This window comes from Podarcis erhardii (genome assembly GCF_964252035.2).
Source record: "Podarcis erhardii genome assembly, chromosome: 3".
In the NCBI taxonomy this organism is placed as follows: Eukaryota; Metazoa; Chordata; class Lepidosauria; order Squamata; family Lacertidae; genus Podarcis; species Podarcis erhardii.
The window spans coordinates 99642088-99664266 of NC_138507.1; the positions used below are offsets into that span (position 1 = coordinate 99642088).

A 22179-nucleotide genomic window follows, 5' to 3' on the forward strand; every position below is an offset into this window, starting at 1 on the left:
AGGTTAAAATAAGTTAAGATATTTATATGACAGAAAATAGTGAAAGATGGAAAGGATTTGCTGAAACAATTAATAGAAGTGGAATACAAAAAGGGAGGTGAGAGGAAGTCGATGAAACAAGGGAATGAAAGATAAGGCATTGAAATGGTATGATGTATGTTTTTAAATTGTTTTTGTTCTGTTTTGTTTAGTTTAATGCATTAATGTTGTGTGGTGTATTGTTTATATATTGTATTGTACTGTTTTTTCTTTCTTTTGTTTTTTTCTTCTTTTTTCTCCTTTTCTTTTTCTTCTTGTTTGTAAGGTTTAAAAGTAATAAATATTTTTTTAAAAAAAAATCATCTCTAGACCATATCACTTCAGGCTGCAGGTAGGAGCTCTTGTGATTAAGTTCATGTCCATTCGCCACTCCCTGGGGCCAAAAAATAAAGTCCACCCAAAAAGAGGCATGTCAGGGAGAGCAATGACCTACAGTTGATCTGAATGGCATCCCAGATTATCTACCTGGAGTCTCTCTCTCTCTCTCTCTCTCTCTCTCTCTCTCTCTCTCTGTGTGTGTGTGTGTGTTACACCTTGTATAGAGGAACATCAATCATGTTAATTCCTACCCCTAGCCTGAAGTAGCATCATCTAGACACAGATTTGTCGCTTCATCTTCTCTCTGCGAGGACTATGCCCCAAAGACACTCTTTTGTCTTTATTATTCCCTCTTATGCTCTGGGACTCCTCTGTACCACCAAAAGCAAGCTCTGGGATTTGGTGAGTCTCTTTGATTTTTTCTTTTCTTTTCAAAGCCAGCCACTGCAAAGCATCTATTTCCTCTGGTTTGAGTCAGGGCACCTTCAGTCTTTGTCCCACACTTATCTCCCGCACCTGAGGGGCTCAGAGTGAGATCTTAACACCTGCAAAAGTGCATTGGAGCAGGTGGTGCAAAACTAGCCTCCCCGGATAACTAAAATGCTAATCCTTTAAGGCAGTTCTAAGTGGCCGCAAAAGATTTCTGCACAAATGCCTTTGCCCTGACACTTCTCCTTACAGAGCAGAGCGGCAGGAGCAGCCCTGATAACCGAACAAAGCCTTCAAGTGCAGAGATAGAGTCCTTCTTGTGTACCAGAGGAGGACAACAACAATGGGAGGTTCTTATCTTCAGACCTGGCCACCAGCTTTCCAGGAACATCTTGTTTGCCCCTGTTGGAAAGAGGATACTGGACAAGGTGGGCATTTAGACCCTTATTCAGCACAGGATTCACTGGGTGACCTTGAGCCCTCAGTCCCTCCCTGACCTACCTGGAGGAGTTGTTATGAGGATAACACGGCGCGCGCTCAGGGGGGAGGCCATATATTGCCCACATCTCTTTGGTGTAAGCATCCAAGGATGACTACTGACTTGGATGCTTACTGACTTACACACACACACCACTGTTGCGATTTTGGAGAAAGAAGCCGGAGATGGTGGTTTGATGCTGATGCAACCGACTGCAAGCCCTGAGCCACCTCCTTACCTGGCGCCGGGGGCTGCCCAGCCGCTGCCCTGCTGTCGTTGCTCGGCGGCAGCGGCTGCGCTTGGCCCGGGTTGCTGCTGCTGCTGCTGCTGCTGGCGGCGGCGGCTGCATCCGAGGCGGGGCTGCTCTTGCTGCAACAGCGCGACTCCCACAGCGGCTGGAACTCGGCGGCTCCTTCGGAGGAGACAATGGGCTCGCAGAAGCTGCTCAGGGGCAGCACCAGAGTCATCGCGGCGCCTCCGATCTGCAAGTGGAGACAAAGGTAGAGCGCGACCCGTCAGGTCAGGCAGGCAAGCAGCCGCCCGCCCCTTGCCCTGCCCTGCCCTGCCTTGCCCGAGCGGCAGCAGCAGCGGCCATTGCCTGCCTGCGCCCCGCAGTCTGCCTGGCATCTGCCGCTGCCACCGAGGGATCCTCTCTCTCTCTCTCTCTCTCTCCACCCCAGCCTCTTGCTTTGCCTTTTCTCACCCAGGTTTTGCCCTCTCGCACTCACGCGCTCGGGAGCATTCCCCCTTCGCCTTCCTTGTCTTCGCTTGGCACGGATTCTGGCTCACACTCCCAGCTGCCCTGGGACCACACACGCTCCTGCTGAAGGAGCGCGCGCGCGGGGGGGGGGCACCAGACCCAAGAGCTGACCCTCTCCAAACGCGCCCCTCTCCAAACGCACTTGCTTGGAAGTAAGTGCCGCGGATTCCGGGGGCCCTTACTTCCAGGTAAGTGAGCTCGGAGCGCCGCCGCAGCCCCTTCCACTCGGAAAGGCAAGTATTCTCCCCACCCCACCCCTCCCCGCCGCCTCTTGCTTGCTTGCTTGCTTGCTTGCTGACTGGCTGCCCCCCAAATCCCTTCGCCGCTGCTCTCTGCGCTCCGGCTCAGCGGCGATCCCCTCTTCCTTTCCCGAAAGAAGAAAGTGCCAACAAACCGATCCGAGGGATGCTCGCAAGATTGCCAGACGATCACTTTATTCTCTCCGCATACTCTGCCGGTCTCACTCGCGCAAACACAGCGACCTCGCCAACGACATTGCCTGCATGTGTTTCTTATGTGTGGCAGGCAGGCAGGCTGGCTTTTCTTTTTTTTTCCCTTCCTTTATTTTTCCCCCCTTTCTTTCCCCACTCCTCCTACTCCTCCTCCCTTCTTTTTTCCTTCCCCAAGCGAAACAGAGCGAGACTCTTAGGTAGTTGTTTCCACCAGCCCCGATTGGGCTGAACTGGATCTGCCTCCAGTCAAAACACGGAGATTAAGACAGAAAATTGGCTCCGGTTTCAAGCCGTGAGTTGCAGTCCCACAGGAGCCAAGCACAACATCAGTGGAGCAAGTAGAATATTAAACAGGAGCAGGGACTCCGGGGCCGGAGCCAGGCTGTGTGAGCTCTCCATCCAGTCCCATGGCAGCGAGAGAGCGAAAGAGGGAGAGAGAACTTTCTGAAAGAGGCAGGCAAACCGCATCACAATGCACTTTCTACACTAATTCACCTACTCTTTGGCACAAAAGCCAGGCGCCTCCCCCATCTTCCCCTGCTCTCTCCAAGAAACAAGATTTTTTGTTTTCTTTCCATATATTTCTCAAGTCAGGACCGCTGCAGGAAGACAACAGGGTCCTCCAAATTCGGGCAGGGTGGGGGAGGCAGAAGTTGGAAAGGGAATGGATAGCCAGCAGCATGTTACAAATTAAAGTCTGTCTGGACAAGATTGACGAAGCAGGAGGTCAAGACTTAGAACAATAAGAAACAAGAAATATTCGAGACTGGTTGGAGAAGCCCCTTGCTGTTTCAACTGAGTGAGAGGAGGAATTGCAGTTGCACATAGCGCTGGGGCCAAAAGCGAAGGACCACCTTTTTGAAATTCCCAGATACAAATGGTTAACAGATCAAGCCTTGCAATATTTCCACTGGCTTCTGGATGAAAAATGTGGAAAGGATACTTAAGTGCTCCAGATTTAGCAGCCGGGCTCCTTAACCTATTCTGTTGTCTAGCAGACTGCAAAATTGTCATTTATCCATGGATTCTGTTGCATAACTCTGCATTTGGAAGCTATGCGTCTGAAATATATTCCTTTCTTTCTTAGGGAAGTACATCCTCACTCAAACTGCCCCCAGCAAATTAGTCACAGTTAAGCCCCTTTGAAATTGATGGGGCTTAAACTACTCACCACTAACTTGATCCACACTGATTTCAATAGGACTTAAGTAGCACTAAATTTCCTACAAGAGAGATCCACATGTTTTGGGGTTTACTATTTGTCTTACATAAATTTTAAATAAAGTCATACAAGGGAGCCAATTCATTAATGGTGAAAACAGAGGCAACCACATTTGAAGCTGCAGTATCTCCCTCACTGAACCAATTATTGCTGTGTGACCCCATTTGTGAAGTGGCTAGATCCACACACTCTCTCTAAAACACTGCTGTTGAATGCAAAGGTTTTTTCATGATGGTCAGTCTTCAAAGCTGACTTGAGTACATCCATTTTGGTAGAGTAAAAGCAGTATAGATTTTCAAACACAAACCACAGAATCACAGAACTGGAGAGTGACCACGAGGACCACCTAGTCCAACCCCATGGCAACGCAGGAATCTTTCACCCAATGTGAGGCTTGAACCCACAACCCGGAGATTAAGAGTCTCATGCTCTACCGACTGAGCTATAGTGAACATCATAAAGAAGAGTGGAGTCCAGATGGATAAATGCATAGAAACCTATTTTACTTCATACATGCATTGCCCTTGCTGCATCAGGCCTAATAAAGATCTTATGCCTTGCATTACAGCTCTCTAGCACAAAGGGCACAAATGGCGCTGTGGTCTAAACTACCGAGGCTCTTGGGCTTGCTGATCATAAGGTCAGCAGTTCAAATCCAAGTGACGGGCTGCCAACCTAGCAGTTTGAAAGCATACCAGCACAAGTGGATAAATAGATACTGCTGCAGTGGGAAGGTAAATTGTGTTTCCATGTGCTCTGGCACTCATCACAGTGCTCAGTGCACCAGAAGCGGTTCAGTCATGCTGGCCACATGACCCAGAAAAGCTGTCCCTTGGCCTGAAAGTAGAGATGAGTGCTACATTCCATAGTTGAATTTGACTGGACTTAACCATCCTGGGGTCCTTTACCTTTTTTACCTCTCAAGCACACACATTTTGTAGGCAACACACTGAGAATCCATTCCTCTAAACTGTTGATTGCTTCTGTAACTTGGCGCTTTCCTATGCATGAAGTAAGTCCTACTGAATTCAATGGGACTTCTTCCCAGTAAATGTGCATGGTACTGCAGCCTTAGTGAGGAGGTGAAAGAGAAATATTATGGAAGATTGCAAAAGGTGGTATTCAGAAATACCGGGGGTGGGTGTTACAATAACTTTTTGCATACAGTAGCTTTTTGCATACATAGATTAATCCAAAACAGTGGAGAGTCTCGGAATCTATACATGTTAGAACACCTCTGCTGCTCCAATGCTTCCGGCTTTTTAGTTCTTTGCTAAGTAAACACTGAGAAATCTTCAGTGCCAAACTTTGCTCAATTCATTACATTTATCTTTGTTGTAATTTTTTTGCAGTCTGAAGATTGTTGTCACATATCAATTTGCTGTTGTGCATACTGTCCCACTTTATCATACTAACTTACACAGAGTGCCATGTTGTTCCTAAGGAAGAGTTTTTAGAAGCCAGCATGAACTACTTAAATTTCTACTAGGTAGAAAATTCACATCGCAATCAATGCATGCTCATTCATAAGCAAGCAAGGCCTTTTCATTTCACTGGGACTTCCTCCCAATTAAGGGTACAGAATGTTGTGCATCCAAGAAACCAATTCTTATTTCCAGGAGTGTCTACAACCACTACTGATTTCACACACAAAAACCACCAGAAAATATTATTTTAATTGCCCACTGCTAAAGGCTGCTGCATGAACAAATGCAGAAGATTGAGCACTAGATTCCCAGGGCAACTCCACACGTTTTTCTAACCTGTCTTCTGAGCAGTGAAACAGCAGCAGCTCTTTGCATGGCTGATTAGCAAAAACCCCAACTTAACATACTTCAGTTGTACTGCACAAATTCTCTTGCTTTGTTTGGCTAGTGCCAGAAAGGGAGAGGTCCCAGAGACTGTCCATATATCAGCTATTCCAAAAAGCTTTTCAGCAACAAGTGCTGGCGTGTCAAACCAGTGAGCAGAACCTGATCTTAGATCCTTATGTGAAACTTACCTAAAAATAAGCCTGCAAGGGGTTTTGCCCAGGAAACAGGGCAGAGCTGGAAGGCCCAGTCCCATTTGCAAATACATTGCAATTTTGGAAGCGCAAGTCGCTGCTTGCGCCATTCAACTTACCAAGGTGTCATGGAATCAGAAGGCAACCTGAACCACCATACTGCAACACATTTAATACATTATTGCAAATAAGTCTTCTCATGACTGTGCCTGGTGGATCAAATACTATATTTATGAAATAATTGTAGTAAAGTGTCGTGATTTGTTAAACCCCACACAGAACCCTTCTGGATCAGATGAAGAGCTTACTTGGTCAAGGACCAGGTTCCCACAATGGTCCACCAGATATTTCCAGGAAGCAGAACCTAAACTAAGAAATTGACCAGATTATATAATCATAGAGTTGGAAGGTATTGTGGGGGTCATGTAGTCAACCCCTGCAATGCAGGAATATTTCTGCTCAACTTGAGGCTCAAACCCACAACCCTCAAATTAAGAGTCTCACTCTCTACCAACTAAGCTATAGACATGTTTTTCAGCCATAAGATTCACAGTAATTCTTATATACTGTCAAAACACCTATTATTATGATTAAGTGTATTCGAACACAGCACCCGTATATTGAGAAAGTAAAGGGGTGCATTGAAAGATACTGTTGGGTAGCTGGGGTGCAGCTTTTTCCTCTTAGCCATGCCTAGGGACAATCACAGTCCACATACTTTGTTCTGTAGAATTCAGCAGACACCTTTGAAGACTAAGCCAACCCCTTCATCTGCCAATCAGAGGCCCACATTCTGTCTCTTGTTGGGATGCAGCATGGGATTAAATTTTAGGCTTTTAGGCACGTGACAAAGAAAGAGAATGATGGAAGCTACTTATTGCACCTAAAGATTTCCATTAGTGTGTCATATAGAAAGTTGTTATACGACATCAGCTCCATAGTTCTTGACATTTAGTTATTTACTGGTAATGCACCACTATCCTTCGTTGTAATGAAAGGGTGGGAAGTCAGTGCACTACATATTTTCTGCAAAGAAGTGTAACATAAAGCCTTGATTTGTGGCTAGATCCAGGCTTCAAAATCTGTTTGCAAGGCTTTGTGTGGTATGGAAACCAGACCTTTTATATTTTTTATTAAATCCAGCTCTTAATCCTTAGGCTACCACAGATTTTCCCTGTTGCCAGCCGAATGCATGCATTAAGAGAACACCCTGAGGCATCCAAAGCAGCCTGAAGGTTAAAATGTCAGACTCCTCTTGCATTTATGCAGCTCTGCTCTGTAAGAGGCTACTATGCAGTGCTATACTGTTCCATTTGCTCACTATTCCTTCAGCAACTACTCCATTTTCACTCACTATTCCTTTGGAGTCATTATGATGCTAATGAGAGAACTGTAATGATGCCATTCACAATGTCAATGAAAAAGGGTCTTTATGCATTTCCAGAATGCCACTAAAACAGAAGTTAAATTTAAAATGCTTGTTACAATAATGCTGCAAATCTGACTAAAATCCCTAAAGGCCAAAAAGTAAAGGTGGAAGCAATGCCTGGTATTGGCAGGGCCTCATTAGTTACCCTATATTCTGTGGAAACAGCATGTGGTATTGCTAATTCTGAAACTCTTTGATTTCTTAGTTGTATGAAGCCATTATGCTTACCTGTGCTTATAAGAAAATGCAATGAGATTTACATAGCTGGATGGAAGAATATTTATTTGTAACAGTTTGACAGTTCTAGTCATTAATTTATTTTATTTCAAATTTGTAATCTTCCTCCCAGCCCACTAGGACCCTAAAGCCAGCTGCAGACTCAAATGCTTTAAAATATGATCAACAAAACATAATGGTGATGCATCATTTTATTAGGTGACATACAGTTGGGTACCATGTGAGATAGTGTCTTCACAAAATAAGAAGCTGGTGAGAGAAAGGCAGAGATGGACAGCATTCAAAACTCCCATTGTTCTAGGCGCATTTTGCGACAGGGAGTTTCATTAGCGTGAGCAGTTTCTGAGTTCTGGGCACAGTACTGTGCCTAAGATTTCAGAATAAAATTGAAGAGTGGAAGGAAAGGAGGACCTTTTTCTGCCTCTCCACTTCCAGCTACTCTCTGAAGACTGGAGAAGAGACTCTCTTAAGAATATTAGGGGGGTGTGCAGGGACGGACTGGACCATGTGAAAAATGTACATAATATTTTAGCTGCAGTTCATTCATTTTCAGCTTTGTATTCTTGTTATTTAAAAAAGCACGCCTAGACATTCCATTGTTGCGTCCGTAACCTAGGTTTAAGGTGCCATTCAGCTCCTGGCTTGAATATCTCAGTTTCTAACACTGAGGATGGATTATAACCTTACTCATCCAAGTGGTCTGGAAACAATCCACAATGTCTGGATAATTAGAAATGTGGGTTTGTGGGATTAGTCACTGAATAATCAAAGATAATTGTGCTGAATTCTGAAAACTATGTATTACTATGGATATGTCAAGAGCACCAGTAGGTGTTGTTGTTTTTTAAGCAGGGAGGGTCTTCTCAATTCATTTAGAGTTGGGGGGGGGTTGGGTATCACATCCACACTATATATTTAAAACACATGGCTTCCCCAAGAGAATGCTGGGAACAGTAGTTTATTCCCCACAGAGCTATAATTCCAAGCATTCTTATCTACAGTTCCCTGTATTCTTTGAGAGATGCCAATTGCGTTAAGCATGTGGTGCGGATGTGACCTCTCATTTTTTGCATGTTTACAGTACACACCATGACTAATTCTGAGCACTATAAGGTACAAAACTGTGATGCTGCACAAAACGGTACATTCTGCAGCAATGGGAAAGTGTATCTATCTATGTGCCTTTGTCCATCTGCATGGGGGCACTCCAGACTGCCACTTAAATTGACACAGGGCCTGTACTGAATGGATTCAAACTGAAGCTAGTTACTAGTAGGCGCTTCAGCCTTCTATTTTAGGCATAAAGGAAAGGAGACAATTGTCTTGCATCACCCAGTCCACCAGACACACGCTTACACACTCTAGCACCCTGAAGACTAGCAGAATTTATTATGGCATACCGCTGTGGGTTAAACCACAGAGCCTAGGGCTTGCCAGTCAGAAGGTCAGCGGTTTGAATCCTCGCGACCGGGTGAGCTCCTGTTGCTCAGTCCCTGCTCCTGCCAACCTAGCAGTTTGAAAGCATGAAGTGCAAGTAGATAAATAGGTACTGCTCCAGTGGAAAGGTAAATGGCATTTCCATGTGCTGCTCTGGTTCGCCAGCAGCAGCTTAGTCATGCTGGCCACATGACCCAGAAGCTGTACGCTGGCTCCCTCGGCCAGTAAAGCAAGATGAGTGCCACAACCCCAGAGTCGTCCGCGACTGGGCCTAACGGTCAGGGGTACCTTACTTTTACCTTGCATGTGGTAAAGTTGGCTTTTATCCAAAAAGTGTATACAGGGCATTTGCCATAATAAATCTGTTAGTCTTTAAAGTGTCACAAGCGTCCAGGGATGCTTATATCTTACATGTTAGTTTGTTCTTGGTATCTTGATTTCCTTTTAGCAGGTACTTGAGCTCACTTTCCTGGGTTGCCATTTCTACTTGTTTACCACTGTACCATCACAACGGAAGAAGCTGTGTCTGATGTAACTATTTACAATCTGTATGAAATCTGAGAACCCTGGTATTATTATATTTCCTCCTGAATTCAGGCACTTCAGGAATGGTGTGGCATCCACTATGAATAATAAAAAGGCATGATCAATTTGGCTATTCATTGCCGGAAACTGCTTTCAGGCAAGGGTTTTACTTGATCTCACATCCAATGTATTATACGATTCAACATGAATGTAGAATTTTGCAGTGATTTCAGAACCACGCCTTCTGAGGATCTCAGCTTTTGTTTTGTTTTCTAAATCTGCCATTTATATCTTTGGAGATAGGATGAAGAATGTAGGGTCAATGCATGGTTCATTGTCAGAAGAAGCCAATGTGAGGAGGGGTAATCAGAACCACTGAAGTTCTGTGCCCCCAAATCCTCTTCCTAGACACAGTCCAGAAGCCTATTCAGGAGAATTAGCAAGATCAAACTTTGCCTGTACTCCTGGCATAGATTAGCCACCAGAGAGACCAAAGCTGTTTTGATGAAGAATGTGGGCCCAAAGCCAGACTGAAATGGATCCAGATAATCAGTCTCATCTGAGTGCCTGGATTGTATGGCAACTCAAGCACATTGCCCGAGAAAAGATTTGCTAACAGCCAAAAGTCACTCAAATCCTTGAGGTCCAAAGTAGGGGTATTTAGAAGTGGTCTCATCACTAATCACTTCAAGGTAGCCAGGTAACCCCCTCTTTCAAGGACACACAAGTCATTAATTACCTCCTAGACTTAGCCAGTGATCTCTCCTGCTACATGTTAGTTAGCTGTGGTCTAAACCACTGAGCCTCTTGGGATTGCCGATCAGAAGGTCAGCGGTTTGAATCCCCACAACAGAGTGAGCTTCTGTTGCTCTGTCGCAGCTCCTGCCAACCTAGCAGTTCAAAAGCACGCCAGTGCAAGTAGATAAATAGGTACCACTGCAGTGGGAAGGTAAATGGCATTTCTGTGTGCTCTGGCTTTTGTCACGGTGTTCCATTGCACCAGAAGCAGTTTAGTCATGCTGGCCACATGACCCGGAAAGCTGTCTATGGACAAATGACAGCTCCCTTGGCCTGAAAGCGAGATGAGTGCCTCAACCCCATAGTCTCCTTTGACTGGACTTAACCGCCCAGGGGTCCTTTACCTTAACCTAGTCAGTAAGGGAAAGGTTGAGAACACAAGTGATTGGCCAAGTACCTCCCTCCCCCCCCCCCCTGCATCTTCAGGCCTAAACAATAAATTCATCCAACAAATCAGGACTATACACTGTACTGGAGATGTCCATAGGATGGATTACAGGAAAGTAGCATCCAAGTTAAGATGAACATGAGCAACTTTTACCTTTGAAGTCAGAGAGGGACCACTTACATCACTTTGCAATACAAAGTGGAAAAAGCCCTGAACCACTTGGAAAACTCAACTGGATGGCACTGCAATGGAGGCTGAAAGGTGTTGCTTCTTGGCTTTTATCATCACAATAGAACAAGCTCCAAAATGAGCTCTTACCTGTGTTTGGTCAGACTGCAGTTCAAATTTTCTGTCACTGGCATTCGAGCCACCCCCCACCCCAAACTGCTTTGTAATAAATAATAAATTGGGATGAATAAATCAGGAAGATGAACAGGCTCTGTTTAACGAGAAAGATTGCTTAGGAAAGATTGTGTCAATTGCCAGGGTCACCTCCATATCCCACAGAGAGAGTTAGGCTTTGACAGTACCAGCCATGCTAACTGGGAACTCCCTGGTGGTTTTAAGCAATTGATCTGAATCCATCAATCTCTGGGGGCAGACCCTCCTAATAGGTCTATCCATGTATAAGAGAATGGTCAGCAGGAAGTGAACTGACAATTACATTTTCCATTTTCAGATCACCAGTCTTCCTAACCAGTTGAGAACACCATGTCTAGAGTGTCACCCACAAGAAACATTAAGCCAATGACACATTAGAACAGCCCCATGGTTGTCGAGTGGCAGTAACAAAAGCATGGTAAAGGAGGGAAAATAGTGGATATGAAATGTTTGTCAAATCCTTGTGTTTACAGTAGTTATAAAACAATAATTAAAAAATGCAGGTTGCCCCTCCAAGTGCATTTTGCAACAGAAATGTGTTTCATACGAGAAAGGTGGAAAATTAAAAGCTCTAGGTACAGTATTATTATGCACTAGCCCAAGTTTTAAAAAGTGAGAGGTGACTTCATTGTCTAGACCAGCCTGAAGAAGAGCAAGCTCACCCTTAAGTTAGTTTAAAGGCAGATGGCCCAATAGGAGGTGATAAAAGAACAAAGAGATGGAGGAAATGGTAAAGTGAAAGACGAAAGAAAGCAAGGCAAATGTAGACATATGTGAAAGATAAGTTACACAGGTTCTTTAGTTCTCCCATGTCAGTGCTGATCTGACTGGCAACATAATTATTACTCAATTCATTCCTGTTAAGTACTACTCTGGAAATGTAGATAACGACTGGATTACACTTGTATTATGTTCCAAAACCAGCATGAGGGTTAAAATCTAGTTCGAACATTGAATCACCAGTCTAGTTGCCAACAGCTTCATGCTTCAATATCCTGGAGAAGAAGAAGAAAATAAACTACTGATCTTCTAAAGAAGTCCAGTGTGTCATTGTCTTCGTTCCCCGCCCCCCCCGGCTGTTCATTTCCCCCACCCCAAAAAAAGAAATACAAACGATTCACTGGTTCCGTTGATGGTTTTAGTGCAAGAAAAAACATGAAGCCAGTGAGTGAGCTGTATGAGCATATAAACCTCTCTGGAAGAGAAGTGTTTAACACCATCTTTCGCTATTTATGAAATTATGTTACTTAATATTTTAAATTTACAAGTACTGTGCTAGCATTCATTCAGATAAAGCAGCTATGCTTCCCCCCAAAAACAACAACAACAACCAAAAACACATTTCTGGCTAAATATTGTTCTATTTTGAATATATGCATATCTCAGATCCCCTACCCCCCACCTCACCCCATATATGGAACTGCATTATATGAGTCCAACCAATGTTGCTTTTACCTTCAGTGTTCTCCAGGTTCAAATACAAGCCCTTACATATTTTTTTCTGGACATCAAAGGAACTGGATCTGAGGGGTCACACATGTGAAACATACACTACTACTTTTTTCATCTTATACCATAGATGCCTTGAAACTATTTTCTTGAGGCTATCATTTTGTTTCACTGAGAAAACAAATCATTCTGGGGTGTTTTGGGGTTTTCTTTTTTTCTTTTTTAAAAGAACCTGCATTTTGTGTTTCTAGTATTCCAAAGTATGGCCTCAGGATCTCATTACTACTCTTCTGGGATCCCTAGAAACAGCTGTTTTAAATAGCTTGATTTCCTGCACTTTCTTTTTAAAATGTTGGGGGGTTAATTAAGTGATAATTAAGCAATGGGCTGAACTAATTGGCATCACTCCCATTCAGTTTTCTTAGAAACTACCATTAGGAAAAGATATAACATCAATAATCATAAGAAATAGATTTGGGATGTGTGTGTGTGTGTGTGTGTGTGTGTGTGTGTTTTACATCAGGAAAGAGAGACAGGGCAAGCATTAAGAAGATTGCTCTTTATAAATCACTCTAGTTTTTCAATACAACATTGGTATCTAGTATTTACTTCCTTGCTGAAGGTGGAATAGAAAAGTCACCTCTTTATGATAGTTTGGAACATGAATTAATTTACATTATGAAGATTTTTGCAAATGCATTGTATCTAGGAAGCTGGGCTCCATTTGGTTTATGGTATGGTGAGATATTAGCCAAGAGCCTGTCAGTACTTTGAGAACAGTAAGTTGCTTATAGATCTCTAAGACTGTTAACAAAGCCTCAAGTGCTGACTGCCTCACTTTAACAGCCATACTAATGGCAATGCTGATATTTTTTAGATTCAGTATGCTCTTTTGAGTTCAGATTTTTAAAAGCATTCTGTTTACCACTTACATGTTCTTGGATTAATTTGTGACCAGATAATCCTAGATTCCCCCTGCTTCTACACTTCATGGACCCAAAGTTGCATGGATGACTAATCTTCATGTAACATTTTCACGTGGAGGTATTTCTAGCAATGTGCTTGAAGTCTATAAAAACACAGAACATTTATGTGGGAAACAGTCCTAAGATAACCTAACCTGCAAAACAACTGCATATCAAGTGGGAGAAAAGTTCTAGCCGTTATATAGTGCATCTTAAGTTTTCACATCGCTGTAATTAATACGTATTGTTATTGTGCTGGAATGGTATAAAACTTAAAGAAATTGGGTCAAGGAACTCTGAGTGGGTTGACAAAGCAAACCACTCCTCTTAACAAAGACCTCTAAAATCACAAGATGGTTCTCTTGATTCTTTAATTATTCTTTTAAAAAGAACTACCAATTAAGGTTGCCTTTCCAACTGACTCTGAACCCTAATGCAGCAGTACACAAATGTCACTGGTACAATAAATTAGATGTTTTATGGGTTAATTACATTGCCGCCTTCTCTTCTGTCCACTGAATAATGCAAACAAAACCAAAATAAGTGTTTTGAAGCAAAAAGCAAGTTGTCTTCACTGTAGCCTGTGCTACTTTCCATGAAGTTTAAGAGCTATTATTATACTTTTACAAGAATCCTTCTAAGGGAAATAAACACCAAAGGTAGGATTCCAAGGAAATGACTCACAAATATTGGCAACAGGTTTCCAAAATTGAATCCAGTCTTTGCAAATGTCTGCAGCAGCTCACTAACCCTTCCTAGTTCAAAGTAGGCACTGCAAATGAAAATAGGAGCTGCTGAAGTGACTTTTTAATGTTCCCACTTCTGTATTCCCCACCCTCCAACTCCCCACCTCAGGGGCTTTGCTTAAGTTGCCGTTTTTAGCTCCAAGTTGGGAATTTTTTTAATGATGGAGTCATTGTGGCAAGCGGGGAAAATGGGGGTCGTTTATCTTCCTGCGCTGAAGCACTGCAGCAAAATATTGCCGATAAACACCTCCTCAAATTAGCGAGGACGAAAGGTGGACAGGGGAGGGGGGCTCAAGTAAAAAACCAGGTAAACACCCATAACCCTTGCATAGCTGCGCATGGGATGAATTAAGAAAAGTGATGCTTCCGAGTTTTCTTCCGCTCCGAATTTATTTACACGGCACAGTATTGGAGCTCCTTGCATTAGAGGAGGGGAAAACGGGGAAGGGATCGGGCAGCTGATACAGTCCACATTTTTGCTAGTGGACCAAATGAGCTCAGCGCCTTTCGCCTCCGGTACGCTGCCTTGCTTGTTTTTCCGTCGTCTGCTTCAGAAATCCGCCTCTGAATGCAAACATCCAGCCCCTTGGCGCGTTTGCATTGGCCAGCTCTTCTTCCCCCTATGGGTTTCCTGCACAAACGGCGCATTCCAGCTGCAGATTTGTACCAGACCACCATTCCCCACACCTGGCCACGACTGTTACCTACCCCCCAAACCCCATTGAAGGCTGTGGACACCCCCCCCCAAGAGTTTTACCCAGCACATAAAATGGGTTCGCCTCCATACATCCCTGCTGGAGGAATTCAGTTTGTGGTATTGGTGTGTGTTCACACGTGCATCGGGGAGGCAAGATACACGTGTATCTTAATCACTGCACACACACACCCCTCTAGCCATGACAGGCTCTGCCAGCCAGTCACAGAGAGCCTGAGGGGAGCAACTCCTCGGCAGCTCTCTCTCCACCCCCTCACCCCCCCCCCGGGATCCTGCTCATTGTATCCGCCCTGGAGCATAAAGAGCCGTCAGGAGGAGGATGCTTCAAGGGAGGGCTGGCGAAGGGGCGCCTTGTCATTACAACTCAAGTGGCCCGGTTATTTATAACCCCGCGGAAAGAGTCGGGAGCTTCTCCCTAATGGAGAGCTTGGCACGGCGCGCGCGCGCGCTCTGGCGAAGGAGGGAGAGAGGGCGGGAGGCGGGAGGGAGCGGCGAGGGCAGAGGAGGAGGAGAGCGGCTGGTTTCCCGCTACTTTCACCCTTCCTCAAAAGACGAGAGGCTGCCAGCTCCCGCCGCCTCCACCACCACCACCACCACCACCCCTTTCTCACCCCCCGGGCAGAAGCTGGGGAAGAGGTCGCCACGGCGCTGGCTGCAGGGAAGAGGCAGCTCGCCTCCCCACACAAACACATGCCGGTCACCTCAGTATCTGCCTCCCCCCCCCCCCGGCCGCCCCACCTTCCCCTCAGGAAAAAGGCGCCAGAGCCACAGCCGCTGCGTCATGTCCCTCCTTCAGGCGGTCACTTTTGAGCCTCAGCTTATTCCTCTTCCTCAAGCGGCTTGGAGGGTCTCTCTCTCTCCCTCCCTCTCCCCCGTTCTCTCACACACAGCCTTCCCCGCCTCAGCTGCCTCCTCCTCCTCCTCCCCCTCCTCCTCCATCTCCTTCCCCCCGGTCCAAGGCAGCGCCTGAAGAGCCATCCCTGCGCCGGGAGAGAGAGCGCCAGCGCCGCCGGAGCGAAAGCGGAGTCCATCTCCGGGGCGCCCTTTTAACCCTGGGCGCAGTAGCAGCGTCCCCCGCCGCCCCAGCCCCTTCCCCCCTCCTCGTCCTCCTCGCCAGACGCGCTTCGGGGGGCCACGCCGGCCGCTCCACCCCTCGACCCAGACCGCAACACCTTCTCCTTACCCCGCGGCTCTTTGCGTGGCTTGGGAGCAGCGGCTGCGGCTGCGCTTGCCTCGCTCCAGGTCCCGCCGGCGGCCCCTCTCAGGCTTTGCCCTCAGTGCCCGCTGCTGCTCCTGAGGGCGCGAGGGCTGCCTCCTCCCTCCCGCCCTCGCTATAGTGTGTGCAGGCGGCTGTTGTGGTGGATGATAATGAAGAGAGAGAGAGAGAGAGGCTCGCTCCCAAAGCGAAGGAGCGCGTGAAACCAGTCAGTCCTGTTTCTGCACATTCATGCCCCCCTGAATGAATAGTAAAAGATTGTGTGTGTGTGTGTGTGTGTGTGTGTGTACACGCTTATACTGTATGTTGTGTGCGCGCGCGCGTATATATATATCTATATTATGTGCTCTCCTCAGGATGCCCCCAGGGTTAGAAGAGGAATAGGAGAGACGCGAGAGAGGCGCTGGAACTGGCTGGCTGGCTAAGCAAAGCTGGGGGAGAGAGAGAGTGTGAGGAAACCTTTCCCCGCTTCAAGAAAACCTTTAATACAAATTATATAATATAAAACCCTCTTTCTCTCTCTCTCGCCTCCTCCGCTCCGTGTCCAGCTAAGGCGAAAGGGCAGCCACCTTTCCCTCCCCCCCCTCACGCCATCCCCCCTCAGGTTAAGACCCCCTCAGTCAGCCTCTGTCGCCCCCTTTCCCCGCTGAATGGCTCCTCCTGCCACACATGGGCTGAGGGCTTTATTTGCTCTCTCCTCAAGGAGGCCATTGTTGTTTAGGGGGAGAGCCTGGCGTTTCCCGCCCTGCCGCCCTTTCATCCTCCCCGAGCCAGCGCGCCATTGATAGGAAACAGATGAGGGGCTGCTGCGAGGCCAGGCAGGAGGAGGCCAGGTGCCGCGATCTGGAGGAGGAGGAGGAGGAGAGCTCGAGGCTGCCGTTGCGTCTGCCTGGGAGGCAGCAGGAGACCTTTCGACGCCAGATGCTGAGGGAGACCCTTCATGCCCTGCTTTGTACCTTCCTGCACCATTGCCACGGCTCCCTGCTGGAGACTGGGCACTGGGTTAGGCGGTAGAAGAAGGACGACGTCTGGTCCAACCGAACGTGGGTCCTTTTGGTTTTCTGGCGGGAAGGCGACTAGGTAGGGCTGAATTATTATCAGAAAGTGGTCCGCCCATTATAGCAAACTAGGGTGAAGGGCAACTGGTGAAGTTCACTCTGGTTATTTATAGGGTGAACTTCACAGATTGCCTGCTGTTTAATTGCCGTCGTTGATACATGCTGCATCTATAATGAACGCACGATGAGGCAAAATGTGCTCCGAGTCTGGGGAATCTACCGGCATTTTCCCGCAGTGTAGGTTGTGCTAATTTAAAATTCTTATCTTGGGGGCTTTGGGCAGGTTAAAACATATTTCCAGCCAAAACCGTTCCAAAAAAATATGGAAGATCAACAAATCTCCAAAATATTCGGCCCCCAAAGGAAGGTTTCACTGGGGTTTGTCAGTGAACTGTTCTGTCACTGAACTGTTTGGTTTCTGAGCTACCTTTGTTTTCTCAAGTCTAAATCATCTAGGAGTCCACAAAACAAGAAGCACTGCAGCTAATACAATAGTGATTATGACTCGCAGACCATTTATTTCATTACTTTAAACCAGTGTTTCCCAAATTTGGGTCTCCAGTTGTTTTTAGACTACAGTCCCCATCATCCCTGACCACTGGTCTTGCTAGCTATGGATGATGGGAGTTGAAGTCCAAAAACAGCTGGAGGGCCAAGTTTGGGAAACACTGATTTAAATCAAAGGGTAAATTATATGAAAATTGTGAACTGCCCTGAGATCTTTTGATGAAAGGTAGTGTATAAATTTAATTTGATGATAATGATGATGATATCACAACCTCATTACAAAAATATGTAGAATAGCACATTAAGGATTCCTGCATATTAAGGATTAGGAGTCATTTTCTTAGATGCATTGAACTATGATAGCATCAGATATATCATAACATCATGCAACAGAGTAGGTGAGTTTTCAGTCTGTTTTACCAACAGTATAGGGCCAACAGTATAAGGAGAAAGGAGATACAATGATCTTGTATCTTTAAATGTGGTCTTTAAATGTGGTTATACTATGCTTTTCAAGCATGAAGACAAACCAATAACAAAAGAATAAGAAAATGAATATCAAAAAGGCCAACATTAACTAGCTTGCCAAAGTCCACTATAGCATTCTGGCATAGATGGGTTCCTAGAGTTGTTAAACGTAAGGGATTTTTCCAAGGTCACAAAGTTTTGAAATATTTAGCAACAATGCATTTTTATATAGTGCCTCAAGTGTACTGCTCAGTCAGGCACTGGAGGGGTCTGAAACACAGGATGGAAAAATCAGACAGCAGAGCAAATATCAAGTTTGGGGAATTAGCATCTGCAAATATGCCCATCTCATTTGTACATTGATTTTATAGAATTATGAAAGTTTGCATCAGGCATTAGTTTCACCACTTGGTTTTACCCTCCATGAATTTGTCTAAACCTCTCTTAAAGCAGGGCTGGCCCACCCATGGGACGAGGTGAGGTGACCACCTCGGACGGCAGCATCCATAGTCAGCAAAGGAATATATTGTCCACTGCTGCAGCCAAGGTGGCAACAATGGCTGCAGCTCACTCCTTAGAGGCGCTTCCCTGGCAGTCCCCCCCCCCCATGCCACCTCTATTGCAGGCCCTCAGTGAATAGGAGACACTGCTGGTCTCCTCCCACACTTAAGAAAGGAAATAGTGGGGGCTGCTCTGTGGGATCTCCTGGGCTCTGCACCCACCCAGTGTTCTTCAGAGCAGGTCCCTCTCCCCCCACCTGACAGTCTTTGATTCCCCACTTCATTTGTCTGGTAAGGATAATAATAATAGTAATAGTAATAATAATAGTAATAATAATAATAATAATAATAATAATACTAATAATAATATATTTCCCAGCCACTCTGGGCGGCTTCCAAAAAAATATTAAAATACTGTAATACATGAAACATTAAAAGCTTCCCTAAACAGGGCTGCCTTCAGATGTCTTCTAAAAGTCTAGTAGTTGTTGTTCTCTTTGACATCTGGTGGGAGGGCGTTCCACATGGAGGGCACCACTACTGAGAAGGCCCTCTGCCTGGTTCCCTGTAACTTGGCTTCTCACAGCGAGGGAACCACCAGAAGGCCCTTGGTGCTGGATCTCAGTGTCCAGGTAGAACGATGGGGGTGGAGACGCTCCTTCATGTATACTGGGGCAAGGCCATTTAGGACTTTAAAGGTCAACACCAACACTGAATTGTGCTCGGAAATGTACTGGGAGCCAGTGTAGGTCTTTCAAGACCGGTGTTATGTGGTCTCGGCGGCTGCTCCCAGTCACCAGTCTAGCTGCCGCATTCTGGATTAGTTGTAGTTTTCGGGTCACCTTCAAAGGTGTTGGGATCCTGCCAGGGAGACAAAGGCGATCATGACCCCACGTCGATTCCGGACGATCCATCGATCTCCCGTAGACACGCAGTATCATTCAATTAGCGACACGAGCTCCAGAAATAGCTTGCCACATTCCAGAGCTGATGCACGCTCTATCAGCAGAATTCGCACAGCGAAAGATGCACGCAGGAGAGCATTATTTACAACTTTATTCAGCGTTGGTCAGAACAAAGAGAAAACATGACTGCCTGCTTCAATGTCTCAGGCACAGACAGAGAAACGAAAGCATAGACACAACAGAAACATCCTGTGAACAGGAAATACGTAGGCTGTGACACAAACAGCCTGCTCCCTTTTAAGGTGGAACGGAAATATCCTAACAAAAGGTAGCCCCACGTAGAGCACATTGCAGTAGTCCAAGCGGGATGATTTTATTCCCCCTCCCTTGCTCCTGATAAAGATCTTTATCCTCCCACACACAGCTTGTTCCTGATGTAGAGCTTCACCCACTTCTTCTAGCGTAGCAGGAAGGGGTGCCATTTTGTGGTTCTCCTCAGGTGCCAAAATGTCTTGGGCCAGCCATGTTTTAAAGCCATCCAAGATGGCAGCCATCACTGGCTCCTGTGGGAGTGAGTTCCATTGTTTAACTATGCGCTGCGTAGTACTTTGTTTTGTCTGCCCTGAATCTCTCAACATATGTTATTTCAAAAGAAGCTCCCCTTAGTGTTAGACAGTTGTCTTCGTAAAATGGAAGATGTATTGCCGTTCAGTTGCATATTTATGCTCAGAGTTATAATTGCACAACTGAAATGGACATGTTGTGTACACTGTACTGGACAGCTCAGTTGGGAGAGCAGGAGACTCTTAACTGCAGGGTTGTGTGTTTCAGCCCCATGCTGGACAGAAAGATTCCTGCTTTGCAGGGGGTTGGACTTAGATGGCCCTTGCGGTCCCTTCCAACACTACAGTTCTATGATTCTATGTTTTATTTTGTCTATCCTAAATATATTCCATTGCCTGTCCTAAATCTAATTTTTACTGAGATGCAATAAGATTCCATTGATATAGCAGAGAGACGAAGAAATAAATTAACTTTCTCCATATGATGTGTTAGATCTGTGTTAGATACTCCCTCAGATACTCCCCAACCCCAACCCCGCCAAGCGAAACAGGCCCAGACACTTAATCTTGCATCACAGGAAAGAGGCTGCAACCCTTTGATCATTGGGGATTCCCTTTTCTGCACATTTCACAACCCTGTGATGTGCATTTTGAGATGGAATGATCAGAGTTGCACATAGTATTTCAGTGTGTTCACACTATGGTTATAAGCATGCATAGGGGTACTGTTGTGCTTGCTGCTTTGCCGTACAGTTTATCAATGTCTACTCAGAAGTAAGTCCTGTTAGATTCCCTAGGACCCACTCCCAAGTGTGTACAGTTTAGCGGCCGTATTTTCAGTCCCTTGCCTTTTTTCAAGACCAGCATGGAGTTTGTCTTATGTGACACTGCTACCCATTGGGTCACGGGGTTTCATCAACCACAATCTCAATCTCCTGCAGCCACCCACTTGGGAAGGGCCCTTCCAGAGCTCTACACAGCTCACTGGTTTCTGTCATCCTCAATCATTTGATGTCATTCACAGACTTGGCCACCGCAATGCTTATCCCTGACCCCTATAAATTAAATAACACAGGTCCCACCACAGATCTTTGGGGTTACTGCTGCATGCCCTCATTTACATGTGCTGGGGAAATGTGTATGTATGAGAGAAACATACGTTGGGTCTTCAGCGCAAAGTCATGGGGAAAATTACACATACCAGTAACTGGACAACAGGCCAAACCTTAAAAGACAAAGATTGAATAACATGCAGGTTTTTACTGAAATAAAAGATGGATCATATAGGCACTATAATTTAAGATGGACTGGCAATTCTTTGGTTAAAACTAATAAGAAATAGAGAGGCAGGAAGACCCTTGTAGCAAATATGGAGAAGAAAAAGTGGCAGGTGCCAGAAGGACATGTGGGGAACTGAACTGGGATGAAGAGGCAAGTTAGAACACAAATACATCTTGCTGCAAAGCAGCATGGGCACTTGCAAGAGAGCTGGAGAGAGGGAGGCAGGGAAAGAGTGAGAAACTGGAGTGCAAATATTATTCATTCCAAGGCGGGAGGCATAGGGAGAAGGTCTTCAGGATGTTGCAGTAAATCAGGAGGCTGTCCTCAGCACTTGGACACTGAGAATTATTTGAGGAGTTCTTTATGAATTCCAATTCCTAGGCGGGGGGGTGTGTGTATGTAAGGCACCCTGGTTATTAGATAATAACACACCTCTTACTATTTATTAACATTCAGAGGCGACAAGGCAGTGACTGGAGATGAAGGGTGAATTAAGCACTTGCCAGTTTCCTTAAGCAGTTTCCTGTATTGCACAGCACTGTTCTTGCGATGATGGGAGATGCAACACATGCCTTTCTCCAGAACCTTATCCATGTGCATTACAAAACTAATAAAGACAGAAAGAAGGTAGGGAACCAACAAGCGTGGTTTTTGATCTTTTTAATGTTTTAATTGTTTTAACTAAAAATCTTAACAATACTTAATAAGCTCCCCCCCCTACTTTATGGGGTGTGATGTATTCATTACACCCCATAAACAGATTATAATGACAAATTTTATTTTTAAAAATCCACTATTTCACATCTGACCTCTTTTGAAACTCTTGTGTACTATCTAGACCTGGTGACTTCTTAATTTTTTAATTAATTTTTGCAACTTCCAGTGGCTTAATACTTCCTGCACTTTTT

General features: G+C 45.4%; 1 protein-coding gene across 1 annotated transcript in view; it reads right to left on the reverse strand.

The window, feature by feature from the left end:
• Window positions 1-16217, reverse strand: part of SERTAD4 (SERTA domain containing 4) — a 30031-nt gene extending 13814 nt beyond the window's left edge. The window contains exons 1-2 of the mRNA XM_081854939.1: window positions 15957-16217; window positions 1503-1746 (exon numbers count right to left, since the gene is read on the reverse strand). Of these exons, the coding sequence (XP_081711065.1) occupies window positions 1503-1731 (229 nt within the window). The 5' untranslated portion in view covers window positions 1732-1746; window positions 15957-16217. The remainder of the gene's footprint in view (window positions 1-1502; window positions 1747-15956) is intronic.
• Between the last annotated feature and the right edge of the window lie 5962 nt (window positions 16218-22179).